Source organism: Sinocyclocheilus grahami, unplaced genomic scaffold, assembly GCF_001515645.1.
Source record: "Sinocyclocheilus grahami isolate Dianchi unplaced genomic scaffold, SAMN03320097.WGS_v1.1 scaffold1041.1, whole genome shotgun sequence".
NCBI lineage: Eukaryota > Metazoa > Chordata > Actinopteri > Cypriniformes > Cyprinidae > Sinocyclocheilus > Sinocyclocheilus grahami.
Genome location: NW_015506220.1, coordinates 204,472 through 229,119, shown reverse-complemented (window position 1 = coordinate 229,119; position 24,648 = coordinate 204,472). Strand labels below are relative to the sequence as shown.

Genomic DNA, 24,648 nt, shown 5'->3' with positions numbered 1-24,648 from the left:
ACAGTGGAGATCAAAATTAGAGAACAATCTATAAATACTTGATATTTTCTGAAATATTGTTAACACTCAAACACTCAAAATTTGAAGGAATATTAGCTGTATGTATACCACTGTTCTAATAATATGTTTGACAAAATAACCACGCCATTTCAACAAAAACCTTTATTTTGTGGAAAACACAGTGATTAAAATTAGAGAACCGTAACCACTGTGGAACGAAATAAGATTACAACTAAAATCTTGGAGGGCTACAGATGTCAGAAATTAGTAGGAAATGTAGAGGCCCTTGCTTTGAATGACTTCAGCACATCTGGTGTGATCTTTGTCCACTCTTCTTCAACTCCCTTCCATATTTCGTTTTCTTAGCCATAACTTTGTCTCCAAGGTTTCTCCAGAGATTTTCAGTTGGGTTTAGATCAGGACTCTGGGCTGGCCATTTCAGGGTGTGCTCACACTAGGCATTTTGAACCGTGCCCGAGCACGTTTGACCCCCAAAACCCGGTTCGTTTGACTGGTGTGAGCACTCTGTGCCGCGCTCAAGAGTGGTTCGTTTAGGGCACGGTTCGGTTGGAGTCGGGCGCGGTATACATGCAGTGTGAGTGCTAACCGAGCCGGAGCATGGATCAAATACTGTTTTGTGTGCGCTACTGTCATCATTACGACCGCAAACATATACTATTACTACTTCTACACTACGCTTTTCAATTAATTTAATTCAATCTAGTATATTTAGGTTTATAATGGCTCTGGTTCTCACCTTATTGATGAACAGGAAATGTAGTTTGCGAGTAAACTGCAAATTATTTAATTAAGGTCAGCTGCCTCCGTAATAATACTCTGATACATACAAGTGAAAATCAGTGCACAACACAAATTATAAATTAATTATTAATTATTCGACAGAATATTAGTGAAAGTGGTTTTCTCCGTTATCTCGCACATGACGTAAGCGTGCTCCGGCCCGGAAAGTTTAGTGCAAGTGTGAGTGCAGGCCATCGGGGGAGTGGGGAGGGGGGATAATCGCACTCGGGCTCGGTTCAAAGCAACCGTGCCTAGTGTGAGTACACCCTCAGTGTTATTAGCTTCAAGAAACTGCTTTACCCGCTTTGCAGTGTGACAGGCGTATTGTCTTGCATGAAAATTGCAGGTGGATTGGGAGATACTTGCAGGGAAGGTACTGCATTTTGGAGGTTCTGATAAATATTTGCATTCATGCTGCCATGTAGCTGTATAAAAGGCCCAACCCCTAATCCTAATCCAACTCCTTATCCAAATCCCCCAAAGCATGACACTTCCTTCTCCACCTTTCACTGACTTCTTTACGCACTCGGGGTTCAGTCTTTCCCCTGTTTGATACTGAACAAAATGTGTTCCATCAGACCCAAATAAATTAAACTTGCTGTCATCACTAAAGTGAACTTTGGACAAGTTCTCCTCTGTCCACACAACATGCTCCTCAGCAAAGGTTAGCCTAGCCTTTTGATTCTTTCTGCTGATGAGAGACTTGGTCACTGCAGAGTGCGTTTTCAGTCTGACTCCTCTTAAACATGTCGAGACAGATCCTTACCCTGTTCAGCGCTGAACTGGCGAGCAATTCCAGCTGCAGTGTTGAACCGATTCCTCATTGAGAGTCTCCGCATTATCCTCTCTTCTCGTGCATTTGTCTTATGTGGACGTCTTTTGGGGGGACTTGAATGAATTAGTGTCATTGTAAACCTGCAATATTTTAGAAATCACAGATTTGGAATGACTAGCTTCTCTTGCAAGGGCTGAAAGAGTAATGCCTTTGGCCTTCATCTAGACCACCTCCTGTCGCAGGCTTTCATTCATCTTAGACCGGCCCACCATCTTGCAATCTCAGTGAAAATTGGAGGAATGCTGCCAGTTAAATAGGGGTTGTCATATAATTAAGGAAATTAATTATTTAGTCAGATTAACACCAATAACTTAGAGGTATCTAAGGCTACATTCACACTGCAGGCAAATGTGGCCCAAATCAGATTTTTTTTTGCTCACATGTGACTCAGATCTGTTTTTCTCATGACAGTGTGAACAGCACAAACCACATGGAATCTGATATTTTCAATTCCGATTTGTGCCCCTTCTAGGCATGGGCCGGTATGAGATTTTGACGATATGATAACCTTAACCAAAAATATCACGGTTTCACAGTATCACGGTATTGTTGTTGCAGTTCTAAAATTTGTTATTTTTAAAAGGCTTAGGGAAAATTTTTTTTTTAACACAATATATTTTGTTTTTGAGCAACATACAGAATATTAGGAACAGTAGAATTTGTTTATTTTTCTTTGATTTGTTTCCTAAAAAGAAGAAAAATAAAGACTGACATCTTTATTTAACCTAAATCTGTAATTACAGTTATTTAATTTTAGTTATATAATGCATATAAATATCATTTATATAATTTCATATCATTTAGTTATATAATTTCATATACATAATTTAATTTAATAATAACCCAATTTGAAGCAAAAATAGAATGTTCTGACTAGCTTTGTGAAATTATACTACATGCCTGAATGAAGCAAACAGCAGAAGCTCTGAATGAGACACAGATTCACTCTCTGACAGCAGGAGGCGCTTTAGGAACACCACAGATGGCGTTTCCTTAGTTACTGCTGTAAACAAAGCTGCGCAGCGCTGAAACACTGCTTTAATAGGAACTATACAGAGATGAGATTAAAAGAAAATACCACGTAAACTTTACTGAAGACAGTCAGTTCCCCTCAGAAACATTCATATAAACCCCCAAATCAATATTGAGGATTTTCTTCCAATAGTTTGTGCATCATGAACAGTGAGTGATCCGCCTGCTACAGTATTTTTCACTGTGCATCCGTCTTCAGTGTCTCTGGCCTGTGTTAACGGGCGTTTACAGACTTCATATTTTCACATAAATGACATTTTGGAAAAGTTCCAGGGGAAGCTGCTTGAGTTTGGCCATCCTACACAGTACACACGTGACTGAGCGCTCGCTCGCACCAACAGGAGGAGGGTCGTGTTACTCTCTACACTGCACTCAACCTGAGGGATTCCTACACTTTCAGTCTTTGAGGAGATGTGAAAAACAGCGCATACAGCAGAATCGGTATAACTGAAAATATTAGCGGTTTTGAAACCGTGACATTTTCAAATCGCGGTATACCTTGAAACCGGTAATCGACCCTTGCCTAGCCACTTCCATATATGTGGTACTAAATCCGATACAGGTCAGACGTTTTGCAATGCGACCGCAGTGTGAACAGTCATATCGGAATTCATACAACTGTTACATCACTCTAGATCAACAATCGTCACGATTCTGCGCTCATGGGAGTCACTTCAAATATTTTACATACCCAAAGTTATCAAGACAGTTGTGAAAGGTAGTCAGTGGAAGTACAGTGATGTGTCAGAACTCATAAGCATATTACAGTGACAACTCTAGGCTATATATAAGCAAAAAATTAGGGCTCATATCATAAATGTTTCAAAACTCTGCTCTCTTCTGTCACATCCTTGTCTTTATTTTTCATATTGAGTGCGCATAATTTTGCTGTCTTCTGTGTCAGATAACACTATAAATAAACGCAGAATCGCTTACTTGATGTCCTCTGTGTTTACATCCGTATGACAGCGCGCTGCGCAAGTGTTGCCAAATTCACAGTTTTCCCATGAATTGGGCTACTTTTTCATCGTTGCCGCGGGTTGTTTTTCAACTCCGTGGGTTAAAGTGACCCCACTAACGTGATATATAACCCCCAGAACGCGATTGGCCTAATTTTGTACTAGTTTTGAGAAGCAATTGGGCGGATTTTGTCGGAAACCTGGCAACCCTGTTCGTATTGTTTTTTTGGGGGTTTTTTGCGCATGTGGGTCAGTTCAGAACCATGATCTGTTCACACTGGAAATCTGATATTGGCCACATTTAAAACAACAATGTGAAACGCTATAAAAAAAAATCAGATCTGAGCAAAAATAAGAATTGAGCACTAAGGCTCACAGTTTGAACATAGCCTAAGTGTTCTCTAATTTTGATCAAGTTCTTTTTTCAAATGTCTCATTTAGGTTTTTTTATACTGTGCTTCAGAACTGATGAAATATGCTTAAAAAACTGCCCTTCTACTCCTGTTAGGATAACTTCAAATAGGACTAAGCAGTGGTGACCTCGGAAAAAAATATATATATACAGTATATCATTTTTATTTTTAATTGATGTTGTTTCATATAATTTATGTTGGTTTCATATGGCTTAAAAACTTGATGCTTTAAGAATTTAGAGAATGTTCTGACTAGCTTTGTGAAATTATACTACATGCCTGAACGAAGCAAACAGCAGATGCTCTGAATGAGATGCAGATTCACTCTCTGACAGCAGGAGGCGCTTTAGGAACACCACAGATGGCGTTTCCTTAGTTACTGCTGTAAACAAAGCTGCGCAGCGCTGAAACACTGCTTTAATAGGAACTATACAGAGATGAGATTAAAAGAAAATACCACGTAAACTTTACTGAAGACAGTCAGTTCCCCTCAGAAACATTCATATAAACCCCCAAATCAATATTGAGGATTTTCTTCCAATAGTTTGTGCATCATGAACAGTGAGTGATCCGCCTGCTACAGTATTTTTCACTGTGCATCCGTCTTCAGTGTCTCTGGCCTGTGTTAACGGGCGTTTACAGACTTCATATTTTCACATAAATGACATTTTGGAAAAGTTCCAGGGGAAGCTGCTTGAGTTTGGCCATCCTACACAGTACACACGTGACTGAGCGCTCGCTCGCACCAACAGGAGGAGGGTCGTGTTACTCTCTACACTGCACTCAACCTGAGGGATTCCTACACTTTCAGTCTTTGAGGAGATGTGAAAAACAGCGCATACAGCAGAATCGGTATAACTGAAAATATTAGCGGTTTTGAAACCGTGACATTTTCAAATCGCGGTATACCTTGAAACCGGTAATCGACCCTTGCCTAGCCACTTCCATATATGTGGTACTAAATCCGATACAGGTCAGACGTTTTGCAATGCGACCGCAGTGTGAACAGTCATATCGGAATTCATACAACTGTTACATCACTCTAGATCAACAATCGTCACGATTCTGCGCTCATGGGAGTCACTTCAAATATTTTACATACCCAAAGTTATCAAGACAGTTGTGAAAGGTAGTCAGTGGAAGTACAGTGATGTGTCAGAACTCATAAGCATATTACAGTGACAACTCTAGGCTATATATAAGCAAAAAATTAGGGCTCATATCATAAATGTTTCAAAACTCTGCTCTCTTCTGTCACATCCTTGTCTTTATTTTTCATATTGAGTGCGCATAATTTTGCTGTCTTCTGTGTCAGATAACACTATAAATAAACGCAGAATCGCTTACTTGATGTCCTCTGTGTTTACATCCGTATGACAGCGCGCTGCGCAAGTGTTGCCAAATTCACAGTTTTCCCATGAATTGGGCTACTTTTTCATCGTTGCCGCGGGTTGTTTTTCAACTCCGTGGGTTAAAGTGACCCCACTAACGTGATATATAACCCCCAGAACGCGATTGGCCTAATTTTGTACTAGTTTTGAGAAGCAATTGGGCGGATTTTGTCGGAAACCTGGCAACCCTGTTCGTATTGTTTTTTTGGGGGTTTTTTGCGCATGTGGGTCAGTTCAGAACCATGATCTGTTCACACTGGAAATCTGATATTGGCCACATTTAAAACAACAATGTGAAACGCTATAAAAAAAAATCAGATCTGAGCAAAAATAAGAATTGAGCACTAAGGCTCACAGTTTGAACATAGCCTAAGTGTTCTCTAATTTTGATCAAGTTCTTTTTTCAAATGTCTCATTTAGGTTTTTTTATACTGTGCTTCAGAACTGATGAAATATGCTTAAAAAACTGCCCTTCTACTCCTGTTAGGATAACTTCAAATAGGACTAAGCAGTGGTGACCTTGGAAAAAAATATATATATACAGTATATCACCACACACACACACATTTATTTAATTCATTTATACATTTAAATGATTTTGACTTAATTAACTTAGTCATTTATTAATATTTATTTATTAATTCATTCATATATTTTCTCCAACTTGCAGTAAAATAGTGTACCATCCAAGCCTAGACCGCAATCTTTCCCAACACTGCTGTTAATAACCTCAATGTGCCTGCTTTATCTTTGTCACTCTGTCCCCAAATATACTGCCACCCCTCACCCTATGACACTCTTAACACCAGGCAGATACCTCATCTGTCCTTTTTAAAGCAGCTTACAGCTCCCTATGCTAATGTGTTTATCTGTGATCATTTTTAAAGCAAGAGAGGGAGACAACAGTAATATATGATAATGGCACCTGGCTGTCTCGCTGCATTCCTGCACACAGAGAGAGAGAGAGCAGCTCTGCTCTGTGACTAATGCATGCTGGCACAGCCTTTTAAAGGCACGGTGGCCTTGCTTGTGTTCACGTCTCTGAGAGAGGAAGTGAGTGTGTATGTGGCTGTGGGGGCACTTAATGGCAGGTTAAAGGCCTGTGTAACATATAACCCAGAGCTACTGCACACAGCTCTCCTCAAGTGTTCTTTTTAGATACTTTTCTTTGGAGGCAGGAGCTGCAGACTGATGAGTGTACTCTGTGTGCATATGAGCATTTTCTTAACTCTAGTAAATGCTGGTAAATGTGTGACATTGTACAAATGTTTTTGTATGCATGTAAACTGCTCATGATAACACACTGCTGTTTTTAGAACAGCAGTATTTAGCAGCAATGTTTAAAATGAACACGAGCAAGTCGCTCCAGCTGAAGTCAGTGTGGACAGAACAGGATTCAGCTCCCTGAAGAGGAGTGACAACCAGATTTAGTTGCTGTGTGTAAGCAGCCTTCTCCAACTCTGTTTTTGTGTCGTTGTTCATTTCTTTGTCTTTCTGTCTCTCACTCTGTGTTTGTTCTTGTTTCTGGCCTATGCTAGGTTTGTCTTTCTATCTTTTTTTCTGCTGTTCATTCTTTCATTCTGTCTATGTCTTCCTTTGTCTATCTCTGTTTTTCTATGTCTCTCGATTTTTGTCTTTCTGTTAGGAAATCATTCTGTCTCACTTTCTCTCTCTGTCTTCGGCTTGATTTGTGTTTTTATCTATCTGTTTTTTATAATGCTGCCCTCGACTAAAGATTTTTCTAGTCGACTAGTAGTCGTTCATTTTTAGCAATTAGTTGACTAATCGCACATTTATATTAATAAACCATATAATTCATAATAATGAGCCTTTCATTGCCTTTAGCCTATCAGCGCTCAAGCGCACGCATTAAACTTCCCAAAGCACACTGGCAGAAGTAATGATTATGAATGCATCAGGGAAAAACAGCAAGACGACTGCCTTAACATTATAATAATTCATTGATAAACTAGTGTTTTCTGTATTTTCGGCTGCAGTGATGAAGTCGATGACACTGATTCGTCATCTCCACAGTGGACGTGCATGTTTCATACGGATTACATAATACAATGCAATACAAATTGTATTTCTATAGCACATTTAAAACAACTGCCGTTGACCAAAGTGCTTTCCAGCATCATTACATAGTCACGCAAACAAAAATGAAAAATTAAATCCTGATCACTCTAATTAATTTTAAAAGCTATACTAAAAAGATAAGATTTCAATCTAGACTTAAAATCATCCACAGAAGGGGAAGATTTAATGTGCATTGGAAGAGGGTTCCATAATTGTGGGGCAGCCACTGAGAAATCCCTATCACCCTTTGATTTTAATCTAGTTTTAGGAACATGAAGAATCATCTGACTCGAGGATCTCATATTTATTGTATTTTGATAAGGAATCAAAAGGTAAACAATATATTTTGGGGCAATACCATGCATCGCTTTAAAAACCATCAACAAATAATCTGAAAATATTTGTTTTCCATTTGATTTAGTTAATTTAAAAGTAGACATTTCATTCTCTATAGATATATTTTTCATGTCTGTTACGCAAGCACAGAGTTTCAGTTTTTTTTTGTTGATGTGCTCAAGTTCACTGAGACCTAGATGGCAGAAAGCACACTCTGTTTGCTTTCATTATTTTGCAAAGCACAACGTTTTTTTATTGTGAGTGCAAACAAATAAAAGTAAACCTTTTACAAATTAGAAAGCTGTATTACTCTGTATGAGCAAAAATGACAGAGTATTTTAAGTTAAATGCAAATGATCGCACCGGTGCCCCTAAGTAGGCCTGTGATGATAACAACTTTTTGCTGTGCGATATATTGCCCCAGAAATAATTGCGATAAGCAATATTATTGTCATTTTAAAGACCATTTTATGCCACTGAATATATAATCATAATGTAACAGCATAATAATGCAAGAAGGCCTACACTTTTCCAAATGACAACAAACTTTTAATTTTTAAGAATATTTACTGTAGATCATGGAAATTAAGTATCAAAATATTAGATTCCTTAAAAAAACTGAATAAATAGTAAATAAACATTTTCTAACAAAAAGTAACAAGTAGAAAAAAAGAAAAATGAACTTGTTTGCAGATTTTTCCATCTACAGATTTTTCCCGGACCTTCTTTTCTCTGTAAATTAAGGGTGCACACTATTGCTGAAAAACACAATCACTACTTAGCAGTCAGAAGTCCGTATGCACAAAGGCACAGATCCCTAAACAAGGCCATATCTGCAGATGAAACTTTGTTTGTAGAAGCATTTTTAAAATGTGAACTAGCACCTCATGACTACACCACGTTATGTACGAGAAGCTGCAAAAGACACAGACGCAAGTGGAATGTACAAAACATGGTGACATTAATTTTTAAGTAAATATAATGGGCGATATATTGCGTCACCAAAAATGATTGAGGTCATGTACATATATTGCGCGACAAGTCGATATATTGATTATTGCATATATAGGCCTACCCCCAAGTTAGAGAAAGTTCACCAAAAAATTTAAATTCTGTCTTTAATTACTCACCCTCGTGTCGTTCCAAATCCATAAGACCTTCGTTCATTGACTGTCACGGACTACATGACTTCACCACTTCTGTGGATATATTGCGTCACCAAAAATGATTGAGGTTATGTACATATATTGCGCGACAAGTCGATATATTGATTATTGCATATATAGGCCTACCCCCAAGTTAGAGAAAGTTCACCAAAAAATTTAAATTCTGTCTTTAATTACTCACCCTCGTGTCGTTCCAAATCCATAAGACCTTCGTTCATTGACTGTCACGGACTACATGACTTATTACACAAATTATTATTATTTTTTCTCTGCGACTAAGTGACTAATAAAATTTTGATCGACTAAACCTCTTCTCGATGACTATTAGGGGGCAGCCCTAGTTCTTTATTTGTCATTCTTCATTAGGGCTCAAGCCTCAAGGGGGTGAAGGGCCCTATTGTTTTTCTAAGGGTTACTCTTGTTGTTGTTCTTTATTTTTATTTTTTGTCAAGGTTTTTGGGGATTTTGGGGCCCTCAACATGCTCAAAAGTTCTTCAAAATTGGCACACACCTTGGAATCTGCGGGCAGAGACTCATCATGATGCCAAGATACGGAAGATGCTAAATTGTGAATGGATGTTGGATATCTTGAACGGTGTTGCCATGGTGGAATTATTATTATTTTTTCTCTGCGACTAAGTGACTAATAAAATTTTGATCGACTAAACCTCTTCTCGATGACTATTAGGGGGCAGCCCTAGTTCTTTATTTGTCATTCTTCATTAGGGCTCAAGCCTCAAGGGGGTGAAGGGCCCTATTGTTTTTCTAAGGGTTACTCTTGTTGTTGTTCTTTATTTTTATTTTTTGTCAAGGTTTTTGGGGCCCTCAACATGCTCAAAAGTTCTTCAAAATTGGCACACACCTTGGAATCTGCGGGCAGAGACTCATCATGATGCCAAGATACGGAAGATGCTAAATTGTGAATGGATGTTGGATATCTTGAACGGTGTTGCCATGGCGATTTATTAAAACAACAGTAAAAAAGGAAACAGTAATTTTCTTATATCTTTAAAGTGCATTATCCAAACACTTCAAAACTTTTTACATATGGAGAACATGTAATTCTGAGGAAACATGCTTAGTTTAATAAATTTACTCTGCTCTGGGGGCTCACAGCAAATGAAAAACGATCAGACATTTCAGCTGACAGGTGAAGGCTGTAATACTAAGGTTGTCCACAAGATGGAGTCATAGGATTAGAAATCTTTTAAGACTTAAGAAAATTCTTATAGACCATCGAAATATTTATAAATCATACCCTCTCTGTGTGTGTGTATCTGTTTCACACTCTTGATATTCTAGAATAACCCCTTCTGGGACAAACAGCAAATTAAAAACTAAGGTTGTCCACTAGATAGTAATTGGATAAGAAGTCATTTAAGCCTGATCTAACTGCTCTGTTCCATTAGTTAGAATGACAAACAAATACATAAAATAAGTTAATATGTACTGTACTGGAAATATAGTTTTCCTATAATTATTTCAATAATGCTTATAGATCATTGAATTAATTAAAATGTTTATAGATAATTAAAAGCTCTGCGACTAAGTGACTAATAAAATTTTGATCGACTAAACCTCTTCTCGATGACTATTAGGGGGCAGCCCTAGTTCTTTATTTGTCATTCTTCATTAGGGCTCAAGCCTCAAGGGGGTGAAGGGCCCTATTGTTTTTCTAAGGGTTACTCTTGTTGTTGTTCTTTATTTTTATTTTTTGTCAAGGTTTTTGGGGATTTTGGGGCCCTCAACATGCTCAAAAGTTCTTCAAAATTGGCACACACCTTGGAATCTGCGGGCAGAGACTCATCATGATGCCAAGATACGGAAGATGCTAAATTGTGAATGGATGTTGGATATCTTGAACGGTGTTGCCATGGCGATTTATTAAAACAACAGTAAAAAAGGAAACAGTAATTTTCTTATATCTTTAAAGTGCATTATCCAAACACTTCAAAACTTTTAATAAGACTTAAGAAAATTCTTATAGACCATCGAAATATTTATAAATCATACCCTCTCTGTGTGTGTGTGTATCTGTTTCACACTCTTGATATTCTAGAATAACCCCTTCTGGGACAAACAGCAAATTAAAAACTAAGGTTGTCCACTTGATAGTAATTGGATAAGAAGTCATTTAAGCCTGATCTAACTGCTCTGTTCCATTAGTTAGAATGACAAACAAATACATTAAATAAGTTAATATGTACTGTACTGGAAATATAGTTTTCCTATAATTATTTCAATAATGCTTATAGATCATTGAATTAATTAAAATGTTTATAGATAATTAAAAGTTTTGGTAACACTTTACAATAAGGTCTCATTTGTTAACATTAGTTAATGCATTAACATGAACTAGCAAATAACAATATATTATATTAATATATAATGTTAGTAAGTTTTGAACTTAAAATTAACTAAGATTAATAAATGCTATATAAATGTTTCATGTTAATTAATATAGTTTATTAATGTTAACAAATGAAACCTTATTGTAAAGTGTTACCAAAGACTTTTGGTAACACTTATTTTACCAAATATATTGTTCTGTGTGTGCTTGTGTTTCACACTCTTGATGCTACATGGTAACCCTTGCATTGCTGTAACCCTTAAAACCAGACTGCCTGAGGGTTTCTAATGTTAACAAATGAAACCTTATTGTAAAGTGTTACCAAAGACTTTTGGTAACACTTATTTTACCAAATATATTGTTCTGTGTGTGCTTGTGTTTCACACTCTTGATGCTACATGGTAACCCTTGCATTGCTGTAACCCTTAAAACCAGACTGCCTGAGGGTTTCTGTAAATGCATGTGCCTGCTGTGCACCGTTTTCCTGATGCCACCAGGGTAGCAGTTGCACTGGTGGCTTGGGCCCGTCATCGCTGCTTGCAGCTATATTTTCTTTTTTATTTCTTTCTCTGTATTTCATTCTGTTTGTTTTCTTTTTATCTGTTTGTCTTTGTATTTGTCTTTTTCTGTTTTTCTCTCTTTCTCTCTGTCTTTCAGTTTCTTTCTTTCTGTAGCAATGAGTGAGTGGTTAGATTCAGTTGTTGGAGTGCAGTGAGAAAGGAAGTGGCTGAATTGTGGGTTGGCATGAGTTAGAGGATTTGGCAAGCCTCTCTGTTTCTCCCTCTCTCACACTGTTGTTAAGGACTGTGTGTAGAGGTCACATTGAAGAAGAAAAGCAGGTCAGTTTGGAGGAATTGCTTTCCCTCTGCTTTCTCGTGATATCAACATCAAACCTCTCAAATCTCTCTCTTTATTTCTGCCACAATCTCTTGCTCTCATTGTCTGTTTGTTTTTGTGTGTTTGAGCGTAGATGTGTTTTGGCACAGATAATATGCATTAGAGAGCGCAAAAGAGAGAATGATAGAAGAGATCAGATGAGGTTGTGGAGGGAGGGAGGGAGGGAGGGAGGACGGGCATTAGGGAGGTGGAGTCACTGCATCTCAGCTTCACTTTGCTGTTAAATTCCAGCCAAGCGGCAGCCAGTGAAGAGGAGTGGAAAAAAACTGTGGCCTTGAGACAGAAAGAGAGAGAAGGCTGGCGAGGAAAAGCGCGTGAGTTTGATAAATAGAGAGAGAGAGAGCGAGAGGGGAGAAGAAAAAGAGAAGGGCTGCTCTGTTTAGAGACAGAGAAACGACAGCGCAACTATCAGAGGAGAAATGGGGAGCTCATTTCCCTCCCAAAAACCACTCCCTTTTTCTCTATTCTACTTCCTTGCTCTTCCTCATGCTGTTCTGGAGCTCCAATTGCCTCTGCTGTGCATTTCCATGGAAATCATGTGAGCAAAGATGAAAAGACTGATGGAGTGATAAAGAAGAGAGGAAGAGTGGGCTGCAAATTTTCTTTATGCAACACCCTGATTGGACGATCCACAGTGGGCCAATGATGAGGATTTCAATTGGATGTAGCATTGGTACATGCTCTTGAATTACCAACGCTGATTGGACAGCGTTGTCTTATTGGAGTACTCTTACATTTGGAGATACTGGACAAAATGCAATGTTTTGAAATTGAAGGTGGATGAAACCTTAATTTCAGGAAGTTTAGGACAGTGTTTGGTCCTTCACTGGATTTAACAGCTACTTTGACATTTGTTGGATTGGGCAAGAATGGAGTTTCCTTGACTTTTGACCTGTTATATAGAAGTACTTCTGGGTAATGTATAAATTGCAATGCAGGCTTTTATTTAAGCAGTCTTTGCACTGCAGTGTCTGTGTGTGTTTGCCATGTTACATAGATTAGGATGTGCATGCATTTCTGACAAACAACTGGAAGTTTGAAAAATAAACAGACAGAAACAAGGATCAGAGATGGTGAGGATAAGCATACAAATCAGACTTCAAATGATTTCTTGCTTTGTTTGTATATCACTAAGGGCATTTTTTATTCAGCTCCATGCACTCTTCATTTTATCTCTCCATCTCATTCTCTCTGTCCCTGTCCAAGCTACACTGACTGTCCTGTAGATTTGATGTGGAGGCAGTAGTGCTGTATTGTGGTCACTAAATCCAAAGCAGTTATTTTGACTGGACAAGATAGGTTCCTAATGTGAAGCTAACCAGCACACATCAACTTGGCTGACGTCTGCTGAGCGTTAGCTTGGTGTTAAATGATTGGGAACAGTTCATGTCAGGCTGTTGCCCCACTTTCCTTCTTCAGACGGCAGCATATGATCTTTGACCTTTCGTTGAATTTTTTCTTAATGACGACGCAAGGCTGGGCAAATGGGAACGCTTGAGGCTTCCGTAACCCAGCACACAGGGGTCTTGTGTGTTAGTGTGTTGATAGATATTGTCTGTTAGACTGTGTAATATAAATCTTATATAAACTGTAACAGCCTTGGTGCTGCCCTATTTTGAGTGCATGTGACTTAGTGGGACACCAAGTAAAAAAATGAGACCTACACCTCTACACTACCGTTAAAATGTTTGGGGTTGTTGTTTTTTGTTAAACCAAGGCTGACCAAGTATTTGACGATAACAGTAAAATCAATAATATTGTGAAATTTTACAGTTTAAAATAGCAGTTTTTTTTTTATTTTAAATAAAAATTGTGATTAATCTGCCTGGCCATTATAGGGGTCTTATCAGCATTTCGCATTCTCTATAATATTGTGAAATTTTACAGTTTAAAATAGCAGTTTTTTTTTTTATTTTAAATAAAAATTGTGATTAATCTGCCTGGCCATTATAGGGGTCTTATCAGCATTTCCCATTCTCTGTATCAATAAATTAAGGGACTTTTTAGTTGTCATGCAGACAATGACATTGTCTTTCGTGCGCTGAAATAACTATGACGATAGTTACTTTATCACTCATAGTTCTGTTCCTGTTTTTACGTTAGTAAAGTGAGAATGTTCCTTCTCTTACTTTCATAGGGCTGCTCCAGTATGGCAGAAATTGGTCCGCAATCGCCAAGATGGTGGGCTCCAAAACAGTCTCCCAGTGCAAGAACTTCTACTTTAACTACAAGAAGAGACAGAAACTGGATGAGATTCTGCAACAGCATAAAATAAAATCGGTCAGTTCTCAGAGAGTGAGGGATTAATTATTTATAATTGTCAGTAGTATTGGTTTCATGTTGTTGTGTTTTTGTGCTTGTGTTTTTTGTAGGAGAAAGAGCGTAAGGCCAGACGCAAAGGTAAAGCTCTTCAGAACGAGGAGGCCAGCGCTCCATCTGCTGAAGAGGAGATGGAGGGATCGGGAGTCAGCGGCAATGAGGAGGAGGCTCAGGAGGATGGAGAGGGTATGGATACAAACACTTGATTCTTGCACATCATTGTGCAGTAACTTCAAACAGTCATTTGTTGCACATGTCTCATTGACTTTGTGTAATGGAAGTAATGAAACTCAGAGTTAAGATCTGAGAAACAAATGAGCTGTATGGTAATTATGTTATCAGCCGTAGCTATGAAACAGTTCACACTGAAACCAAAGACCTCTGAGGTTGTGTGGTTGCCAGGAAGTCCCACAGCAGCTCGAATCAAACAGCAGAGTGCTTTTCTCAGAATATCAGGAACACGTGGCTTCGACTCACCTATGACCTCACCCGTGATACAACCCTGACCTACTTTTGTCAAGTTCTGAGAAAGAGACACTCTCTGCGCAAGCATGAATTGCTTTTCCAGGAGAGCTGCGTATTGTGAAGTTGTTTTTTTTATAGTGGAGTGACCAGACTGTCTGGGTGTCAAAGTGTATGTTGTGCTGTAGACGTAGTTTTGGAGCTGTACTTCCACAAGCCTGCCAGGCAGCTATGAAACAAACGTTTTGTGCTGTGTGTTTGGCAATCAGGTGTGGCTTGCCGATAAATGGCTTTCGTAAGCTTTCATAAAGCCACATTTATCAGGTCAAAGCTTGTGAAAGAAAGCCAGCAAGGGAAGTGCTTATTATGTTATGGTTATTGTGTAATTACATCCAGCTGGGAGAGCACACTCAACGGCTGGGGTTTGTTAAGCCAGTGGGAAAATGAGGCTTATCATAATCCCCTGCTGTGTATTTACTAGTTATGTTTACTTTTTGATTTGACAAAGGGCATGTTAGATTTAGATAAGAGCTTTTCTGTGCCCCTAGATGATTTTAAAATAAAAAAGTTTTAAAGCAATTGTTCCATTTTAAAGGACATGCTATATTAGATTTTGCTGTTTATGGTATCCATTTAATGGATTTTTTTTTTCTTCTTTTTCAAGTGTTTTTTGGGCTTTTAACTTCCTCTTCATACTTTCCTTGCCTAAAAATCATATTTTTGAAAGTTGTCTTTGGTTTTTATATGTGCAATATATATATATATATATATATAAAAATATATATATATTGGAGTGGGCTCACTTGTGTGCGTGCGTGAGCGCGCGCATCGGGCGGAACTCCGCTGTGCGTGATACAGAGAGCGCGACCATAACTAGAGGCTGAAATGACATGCCCTCGTGTAAATAAGATAAATAACATAAGGCTATTTAGTTTGTTTAATAAAAGAACAAGGTATATACCTGTTCCATAGGAAAGGCAACTTTAAATGACTTCTGTTGTGATCTGGCGCTATAGAGAAAATATAATTAAATAAAATTAACTTGACCTTCAAGGGGGGCGGGGGGTGATAAGAAAATTATCACCTCTTTCTCCAAAAATGACACCATTAAACACAATATTAATATACCACCATCACATGCAGTACTGTTGCATTACATTGATTAAAAGTGAGCGTAAGACATTTACAATGTTACAAAAAAATCAGTTTCAAATGTTGTTCTTATGAACTTCCTAATAATCAAAGAATCTTTAAAAGATGCATCATGGTTTTCACAAAAATTATTATCATCAGCACACTTGTTTCAGCATTGATAATAAGAAACATTTCATAAGCAGCAAATCATCATATTAAAATTGATTTCTGAAGGATTGTGTGACACTGAAGACTGGAGTAATGGCTGCTGAAAATTAAACTTCGCCATCCCAGGATTAAATAATATTTTAAAATATATTCAAATGGAAGAGATTTTTTAATTTGTAATATTTCACAATATTACTGCTCTTACTGTTTTTTTTACTCAAATGCAGCCTTAGTGAGCATAAGAGACTTCTTTCAGAAACATTAAAATAAGCTTACCACCCCTAAATTTTTTGAACAGTAGTGTACTTTACCAAAATTGAAGGTATCATGTCCATAATCAGATCTTTATTCCAGAACATGGAAGAAATGTTTTAACATGGATAAAACAACTAATATAGTTTTCAGGAAGCCAGAAGGGCCCCAAATTGAAGAATGAATTGCCTATAAAAACGCCTTGCCAATCAAACCACACTTAACAAATCAGCTGACATTCATGTCTTTCCCTCTTATGACGTTTCCCATCACTTCGTTTTACAGGTGGAGCTAATAACAGCTCAGACACCGAGAGCCTCCCTTCCCCACGCTCCTCTGATGACAGCAAGGTCAAAGAAGAGGGGTCGGCATGGCCCAAAACTGCAACCAATGCCACTTCCTCCTCATCCTCCATGGACAAGGACATGGCAGCTATGGAGACGGGGCCGGAAGAAAAGCCAAAAGTGGAGAAAGGAGAAGGAAAAAAAAAGCAGCCAAGGTACAAGCACAAAAAACACCACGAAAAATATTTTCGAGAAAAGTCTAAATTATCTTTATCAACTATATATATATATATATATATATATATATAAAAAAAAAATTCAATATCACATAACCCTACATTATAGTTGTGATGTTGCAAACATGGTGGTTTTTGAACATCAGATGACTCTGTTTATGACTAAATTTAATTTGAATTCTGTTTTTCATGAAATGAAACTTCATGGCACGTGTATATGTCTTGTATAATGCTTTGTAATGAGCATTTTGTGTCTGTGCTTTTAGATGCCAGAGGTGTCGGTAGCAGGACGTGATAACCGGCCTGGGTTGCTGGGGAAGCAGCAGGCTATGCCCCACGCTCTTGCATTGTACCAGCAGCAGATTACCATGGCACATGAATCTTCCCAGGAGGCCAAACAGCAACAATCACAGCCAACCAAATCTCAGCATAACACAGGGGGTGGAGATTCCAGTAGCCCACGGGTCAGGACTCACAGCCCTGGTGTCTCTGACAGAGAGAGAGAAGGTAAGCTGCTTTCTGTTTTTTATCCCTCTTTTCGTTATCCTTTCATCTATTCCTTCAGTTTGTTTTCCTCCCCAGCTTTCTCAACCACCATCATTTTCCTCGGTTGTGTCTACTACACCAATTAAGCAAGTTCTGATGTGTGTGTCTGTGCACATGTGGAGTGAGTGGTAGTGTGGGTTGTAAATATAGTAAAAATGGACCAGGCACGTGCAGAAGGGGGGGCTTTGGGGACTCAAGCCCCTGCCCTTTTTCAAAATTATTCAAAAGTGCCCCTCTCAGACAAATAGCAATGATATTGTCGTCAATAAAACAAAATGCATTTGAATTATAATTAACCTGACAATGTGTACAAAACAGTAACTAATTGCTCAAAAGTCTGACAATTCCTGTTTATTTTTACATATCTGTCAATCTGAGGTGTTGCTATGGGTTGTGTGCGTTTTGCTTGACTGACTGATATTCCACAGTCTGTTCGGAAACCTAGACTCTCAAGCCATATATGGTTCTTTCAGTGAGTGAATAATCAAAGCTAGTGTGTCGATTTAATTAAAAATCCATGTATTATATATTTTAGAATATTACATAGTTCATCAATGCCTGTTTGTCATGTATAATACACCAACCAATCATGATCTGGCCTAAGTTCAAATTTCATTGGACAATAATGTGAAGTGGAGCTGTCATTTTAGGTTCTTATTTATAAATCAGTTGAAAATTACATGGGGCAGACGAGCTTATTTGTGGAGCGATCTGGATCTGCGGTTTGACTCATATTATAAATCGAATTACATTGCTGAGAAAATGGATGCTAAATGACTACAAAAGCACTGCACAAAACCATGCAGTGCCAAAAGTTGCAATAATGGTAATCAGTGTTCAATTAACTTATATGTATGTATGATACAGCGGTTGCTATTTCATGAAACTATCATAGTTAATTAAGCCCAAGTGCCATCTACAGGCCTATTATGTGAAGTTTAGGCTGGCGAAATGGTGACGTGAAAGGACTATATTATATTACCATTTTTGATAATTATGCAGCATTATCAGGGTTCCAGACTCATTCTTCCCACTGGACGTTCTTTTGCGACTAACTTTCCATGAGCACATGATTTGGTCGCAATTATTTTTTTTTGCTACAACATGGGATTAATCAATGCATGCTGATGAACTTTTATCATAGTTTATAGTTATATGGAAACGAAAGAGGTAAACAATCAACCTGTTCTTTTTCATTAGTAGTATTATTTGAATTTTGTTAACGGGACTTCCTCTTTTGCTACGGGCTTCAGATGCTTTCGCTTTTGAATTTGCGATCTTGTTGTCACGTTTTACAAGAAAAGATAATTGTCTGTTATGTTTACATCTATACCTTTCACTTTTTAAGACTAAAACAAAAGATTGATTCATTGTTATTCTTAAATAAAAAGCACAATAACAATAAAACGGTAAGATACAATGACAAACAAGCTTACAAAACGTTTATTAACAAAAATGTATAAGATGAGGCATGGCCATACACCACATGCTGTATTATATACAGACTAATAAATTACAGAACGTTTAGCAAACACTGAGGAATCAAATAAAAACATAAATAAAACATAGCCTCCATAGCGTAGCGTGAGGTAAACTGCGAAGATAACAAGCTTTTCAAAATGAAAACAAAAAGAAAAGTAAAACTAAACTTGCTGTCGGTGACAGTGCTTGCATGTTTTTCCCCCCCCCACAAGAATACCAATATGTTCACCTTTGGTTTAAGAAGCGGTCACCTTCGCGCTCGTGCTGACGTGGCGAGTATAAACCAGGCTTTACACTCGAAGAGCTGCGCAGTTTAAAATAATGTTTTTTTATTCAACAAAGAATCCTGAAAAAAGTATCACAGGTTTCCAAAATTGATAATAAATCAGCATCGCATAAAATGTATTTTAAAGTATATTAACATTTTGATCAAATAAGTGCAGGCTTGATGACCATAAGTGACTTCTTAGAAAAATATTAAATAGTAATGTATCCAAACATTTGACCAAAAATTATTATTTTTTAAACATTGCCCCTATTTTACATTTGAGCCCCTGCCCCTGAGGAACTCTCTGCATGTCCCTGAAAAGGACATTGTATTCAGGCAAGACCTGACCACCTAGACGGACAGCTAGTGAACAAACTTTGTTACTTGACATGTGCAAATATAAAATTGATGCTGCCTTTAGTAACAGCCTGATGTGTAACGAAGTGGTGACAGGTTTTACAGGCAAAAGGTACATCACATTTATTGCTGTTTGGCAAATTTTCACAGGCAAAATAATTTCAAAAGGAATCCACATGATCATGAATTTCACATTAGGGTGAAAAATTCTCACACAGATTCAAGGGTTCAAGTTGGTCACGCAGATTCTCCAAGGTGACCAACAGAAAGCTGCTCTGTTTGAAAGTGTGAGCTGTGCTTTATACATCGCTACACTATTGACCATAGAAGATTTATTTGCCTGCAAAATTGTGCCAACATTTTGCTAATGTGATCCACCTAAACACAGAAAAAGTAAAATCTTTTATGAAAAATTAAAACCAGCTGAAGCTATACTGAAATTGAAAACCAAAATACAGCAACAAAAAAAAGAAAGTATTTTTTAAAATGTTCAAAACTGCAATAACTTTGCTGGTGTTTACTCTCTGAACACATAATGTTAGGCAGCACAATACATTTGTGACCATATTGGTATGAGCTGAAATAAGTGATTCTTATTTTGTATAATGTCCATCAGACACAATTTAATATTTATGACACTGCTCTTTGGAAAACTTGATTCTGAAAGATCAGTTGCAGAATTCTGCCAGCAAATATGTTTTGTATAATGACCGCTAAAGTATATAATTGACTTGTTGCCCCTGGCAGTCAATTTCCTACATGGCTGTGCTAGTTTGTATGTCTCTCGTACCACTCTATTTTAGACGGACTTTTGTTTTCTGTATATTCTATATTTCAATGTATCCCTTTAAAAGTACAGATAAACTGGTGTAGTATCTTTTTATATCGACTATAACATGAATGTAATTATAAGCTTATTGGTTAAAATTTGTATTTCAGTGATTAAACATTGAATATAAGAGAAGTCTTTTGAAAGGAAGTGAAATGAATGAGGACAGAAAGAGAAAATGATCTTTTTCTGGAAAGGGTGGGGATTACCATATAATCTCAGTTTTATTACATGTTATTTATGGGTGAATGAGTCCTCAACAGGGAAATTTCACTTCATTAAACAAAGATTGTTATGATGTTATTCAATTTGGGCTCTCAGAATTAAGTTAAAGGGATAGTTCATCCAAAAATGAAAATCCTGTCATCATTTACTCACCCTCAAGTTGTTTCCACTCGGTATAATTCCAATTCTTCTGTTGAACACAAAAGAAGATATTTTGAAAAAAGGAAAAGGAAAAAACGTTGATGGTCCCCATTGAATTCCATAGTATATATTTTTTTCCATACTATGAAAGTCAATAGGGACCATCAACTGTTTGGTTACCCATATTCTTCAAAATATCTTCTTTTGTGTTCAACAGAAAAAAGAAACTCATACAGGTTTGGGGTAAATGATGACAGAATTTTCATTTTTGGGTGAACTCTCCCTTTAAGTCACAAAACTGCTCCTTTCGAGTACTTGGAGAGAAAGAGTCTTGGGTCATGGCCATGTGATGAGCTGCAGTGTGTCTGTCCCTGCAGAGCTGGAGGGGAACGAGAGATGGCTTCAGGCTCTGCTACATGGATTACGTAGGTTTACACACTACATGCATACTCACTATTGGAGTGGACTCTAATCAAGCGTGTTGATTTCTGGGAGTGTGAATGATTCGCAGATGTATTTGCATGCCGCTATGCTCTCAGATTCCAGCTTACAGAGTGCTGATGAGCCTGATGATCTGTTAATGTGTGTGAGGAAGATTCTGAATAACTGCTATCTGTGTGTTTTCACACTGGAGATTGCTGCTTTTGATGCAGGGGTTATGATGATTTGAGCTTTGACATTTTCACCTTCGGCAACAAAAGAGTGTCATAGAATGCTATCCAGTAATCATCTGTTTGACAGTCATCTTTGTATGGTTTTGTCCATGTGTGCAGATAAATCTCGGGCATTCTCTCCTCTTGCGGACGGTAAAAAGATTCCCGGGGCTGATGATATTCGGGCTTTAGGTCTAGGCCGACCAGTGATGTCACCGTACCAGCTCTCTCCCAGAGACATGGCCAAATTCAGCCATGAACAGCTGCTACACTACAATCCCTGTAAGACAATATAGCCCTGTTAATTAAGTCAAAAAATAATATTATTTATTAGGCATGCACTGGTACCGATACTGCTGTCCTGTACTTGTACTGGTACTCATAAAAATTTGCCGATACCACACAGCGTGTGAACAGTTCTGAGTCCAGACGAAGAAACACGGACAGCAGAAGGGACTTGTTAGAGATTAAGGATGTCTATGAAATATATGTATGTAATTCATTTAATGTTAAACATTCAATATTCATGCCTGTATAGCTGATAAGCAAAGCACACTTAGTGGATTGAGTGTGCGGTGGCACAGATGCACGAGCTTGTCGAGCAAGTATCTTTTTCTCACAGACATCAATGGAAAGTTTGTAGTTCAGTCAGATATGTCAAAAGCAAATAATTAAAACAATGCACAAGTTACTAATGTTACCTAACGGTAAGTAGAGCGAGAGTGCGCACTTCTGTTGCATGATCTTGATTGATATTCGCTCACTCGTGCATCATTTGGATTAAAACTAAATCGTAAATATAAAACAAACAAAAAATATAGGGACATTCATTATAAACAACATTTATTTTAAACATCAAGCATACCTGACTTTATTAGTCGCAGCACGTTTCAGATGAAAAAAACCGCAACTTATATTTCAGAAAATATGTTCATCGCTGTTACATGATTTATGTATAATGAGTGGTTCGCTGTGTTATTACAGCAAAACATCTTGTGATTACAGTACTCTGTCGCTGCAATGCAGCAGCTCTAATGTGCTATTGAATTACAGATGAAATACCATAAAGCAGTGGTTCTCAATTCCAGTCCTCGCGTACCACTGTTCTGCACATTTTGTATTTATCTCTGATCACTTCAGACGTTTGTTGTATTCGACCGGAAGTGCCCTGCGAAGTGGACATCACAGGATATTCCGCCATGATTCCAGTTCGAAGGGAGCATATATGTTCCATTCAAAGGGCATTAAAGTGTGCGAGACATGAATTTAAATTGTATTTATTTATAGAGGTATATTATATCACACTTCTCACTTCTCTAGTAAGTTTCGTCTGTGTGTGAAGACGCTGCAGACAGTAGTGTAGCGCAAATCCGTGAATGAATGTTCCGAAGTGAAGTAAACTTCAACAGATTTCCCGTGTGCAGGTAGTAGGGAGCAATGAACACTGTGTAGGGACCATGTCAATCTGAGAACAGTTCATTCATGGAGCTCTCTTCTAACGAGCTGATGATCTGAATCAGGTGTGTTAAATAAGAGAGACATGCAAAATATGCAGAGCAGTGGTACGCGAGGACTGGAATTGAGAACCGCTGCCATAAAGCAATAAAAACTAACAGTGAAAATATAACAAAAGCTTGTACAATACATTTCAACGGGTACAATTTTAAAAATAACTGTAGGAAATATCTGTTTGCTAAATTAAGCCAGCTAACATGATTCGTTTTTTTTTTTTTTGGTTTGTGTACCCAATATTTTGAAAAATTACAAAGGCTATGAAAAGTACAAAAAAGTAATGGTATCGGACTCGTTCTGGAAAAATTGGTATCGTTGCATCCCTATTATTATTATAAAATACTATATTTGTGTGTATTTATAGTGTATATTAAAATAGAAAACTAAAGGTTCAATTAAACTAATATTTCACACTGTTACTGTTTTTACTGTATTTTTGATCAAATAAATGCAGGCTTGGTGAGCATAAAATATTTCTTTAAAAAAAAATAAAAATAAAAGTCTTAATCATTTAAAAATTTTGCCCAGTAGTGTAAATAATACAATATATTTTTTAATCTCCCTCTTTCAGCATTGGCTCCTTCTCTACAGCCACAGGAGAGAATGGCTGCAGTGCGGCCTCTCCAAATCCCAGAACCCCCTCCTCTCATCTCCTCTGCCAAGCCTGGTGGTTCCATCACGCAGGTAAGAGCACCACAAAATCTCTCACAGTACCAATGTTCTTTGGAAGTCGTATAACTGGGGCATATCGATATTATGTATAATACATTCGGAGTGGTTTAATGGTGTATTAATGTGAACATGCATAATTACACTGGTGTACATGTTGTTTTGTATTGCAGGGTACTCCAGTGCAATTACACAACCTATCTCATGGCTCCGACCATGGAAAAATCCCAGCACCAGGATCCCTGGCTCTCTCCTGGATGGACCAGAGGAAAATGGGTGAGTTTGTGTCGTGATTGTGAGATCACACGTCAGCTGTCCATTTTCCATATCCAACATCTCTTTCTCTCTCCTTAGGAGGGTTTCCAGTGGTTAAACAGGAGCAGTTATCTCCACGCGGGGCCGCCTCCTCTCAGGCTGAGAATCTCTCCTCACAGGACTGCGCTACGTCACGGGGTGAGTTTGGGAAAAATCATTATCCCTCATCTCAATTCAGTTCTAGTTCAAAGAGATTAAAATGCAGAAATAAGGCTCATATCGTGGATAGATTGAAAACGTTAACTCTCTCTCTCACAGGCCCCATGCCAGCAGTTCAGGGTGGCAGCATCACGAAGGGAATCCCTGGCACGCGTGTGCACCAAGAACCTTCCATGTCATATCGAGGAGGTTCGATCACGCAGGTGTGGTTAATCTATATCATGCAGCTTGTTTTCTCTCACTAGCATTGAGCTGGTGCATTGACTCTCATGCGTATGGAACACAAAGCATTTACAAGCTTGCCATCTGTCATGTACAAAGGAAAATTCACAGTGAACTTGAACATATTTTTGGATACAACTGTGCCAGTGCATTTTT

The 24,648-nt window shown here is 38.0% G+C and overlaps 2 protein-coding genes across 2 annotated transcripts in view; both read left to right on the top strand.

Annotated features, from left to right (window-relative positions):
* The window catches only part of LOC107566014 (nuclear receptor corepressor 2-like), a 143,329-nt gene extending 126,065 nt beyond the window's left edge, over nt 1–17,264 (top strand). Inside the window, exons 19-22 of the mRNA XM_016251367.1 lie at nt 14,397–14,539; nt 14,632–14,764; nt 16,880–17,093; nt 17,261–17,264. Coding sequence (XP_016106853.1) covers nt 14,397–14,539; nt 14,632–14,764; nt 16,880–17,093; nt 17,261–17,264 — 494 coding nt within the window. The remainder of the gene's footprint in view (nt 1–14,396; nt 14,540–14,631; nt 14,765–16,879; nt 17,094–17,260) is intronic.
* On the top strand, nt 17,238–24,515 carry LOC107566013 (nuclear receptor corepressor 2-like). The gene is made up of 7 exons (XM_016251366.1): nt 17,238–17,621; nt 21,340–21,387; nt 21,736–21,897; nt 23,699–23,811; nt 23,970–24,072; nt 24,151–24,249; nt 24,370–24,515. The coding sequence occupies exons 1-7, from the start codon at nt 17,381–17,383 to the stop codon at nt 24,513–24,515; spliced, it is 912 nt and encodes a 303-aa protein (XP_016106852.1). The 5' UTR covers nt 17,238–17,380.
* The last annotated feature ends 133 nt before the right edge of the window (nt 24,516–24,648 follow it).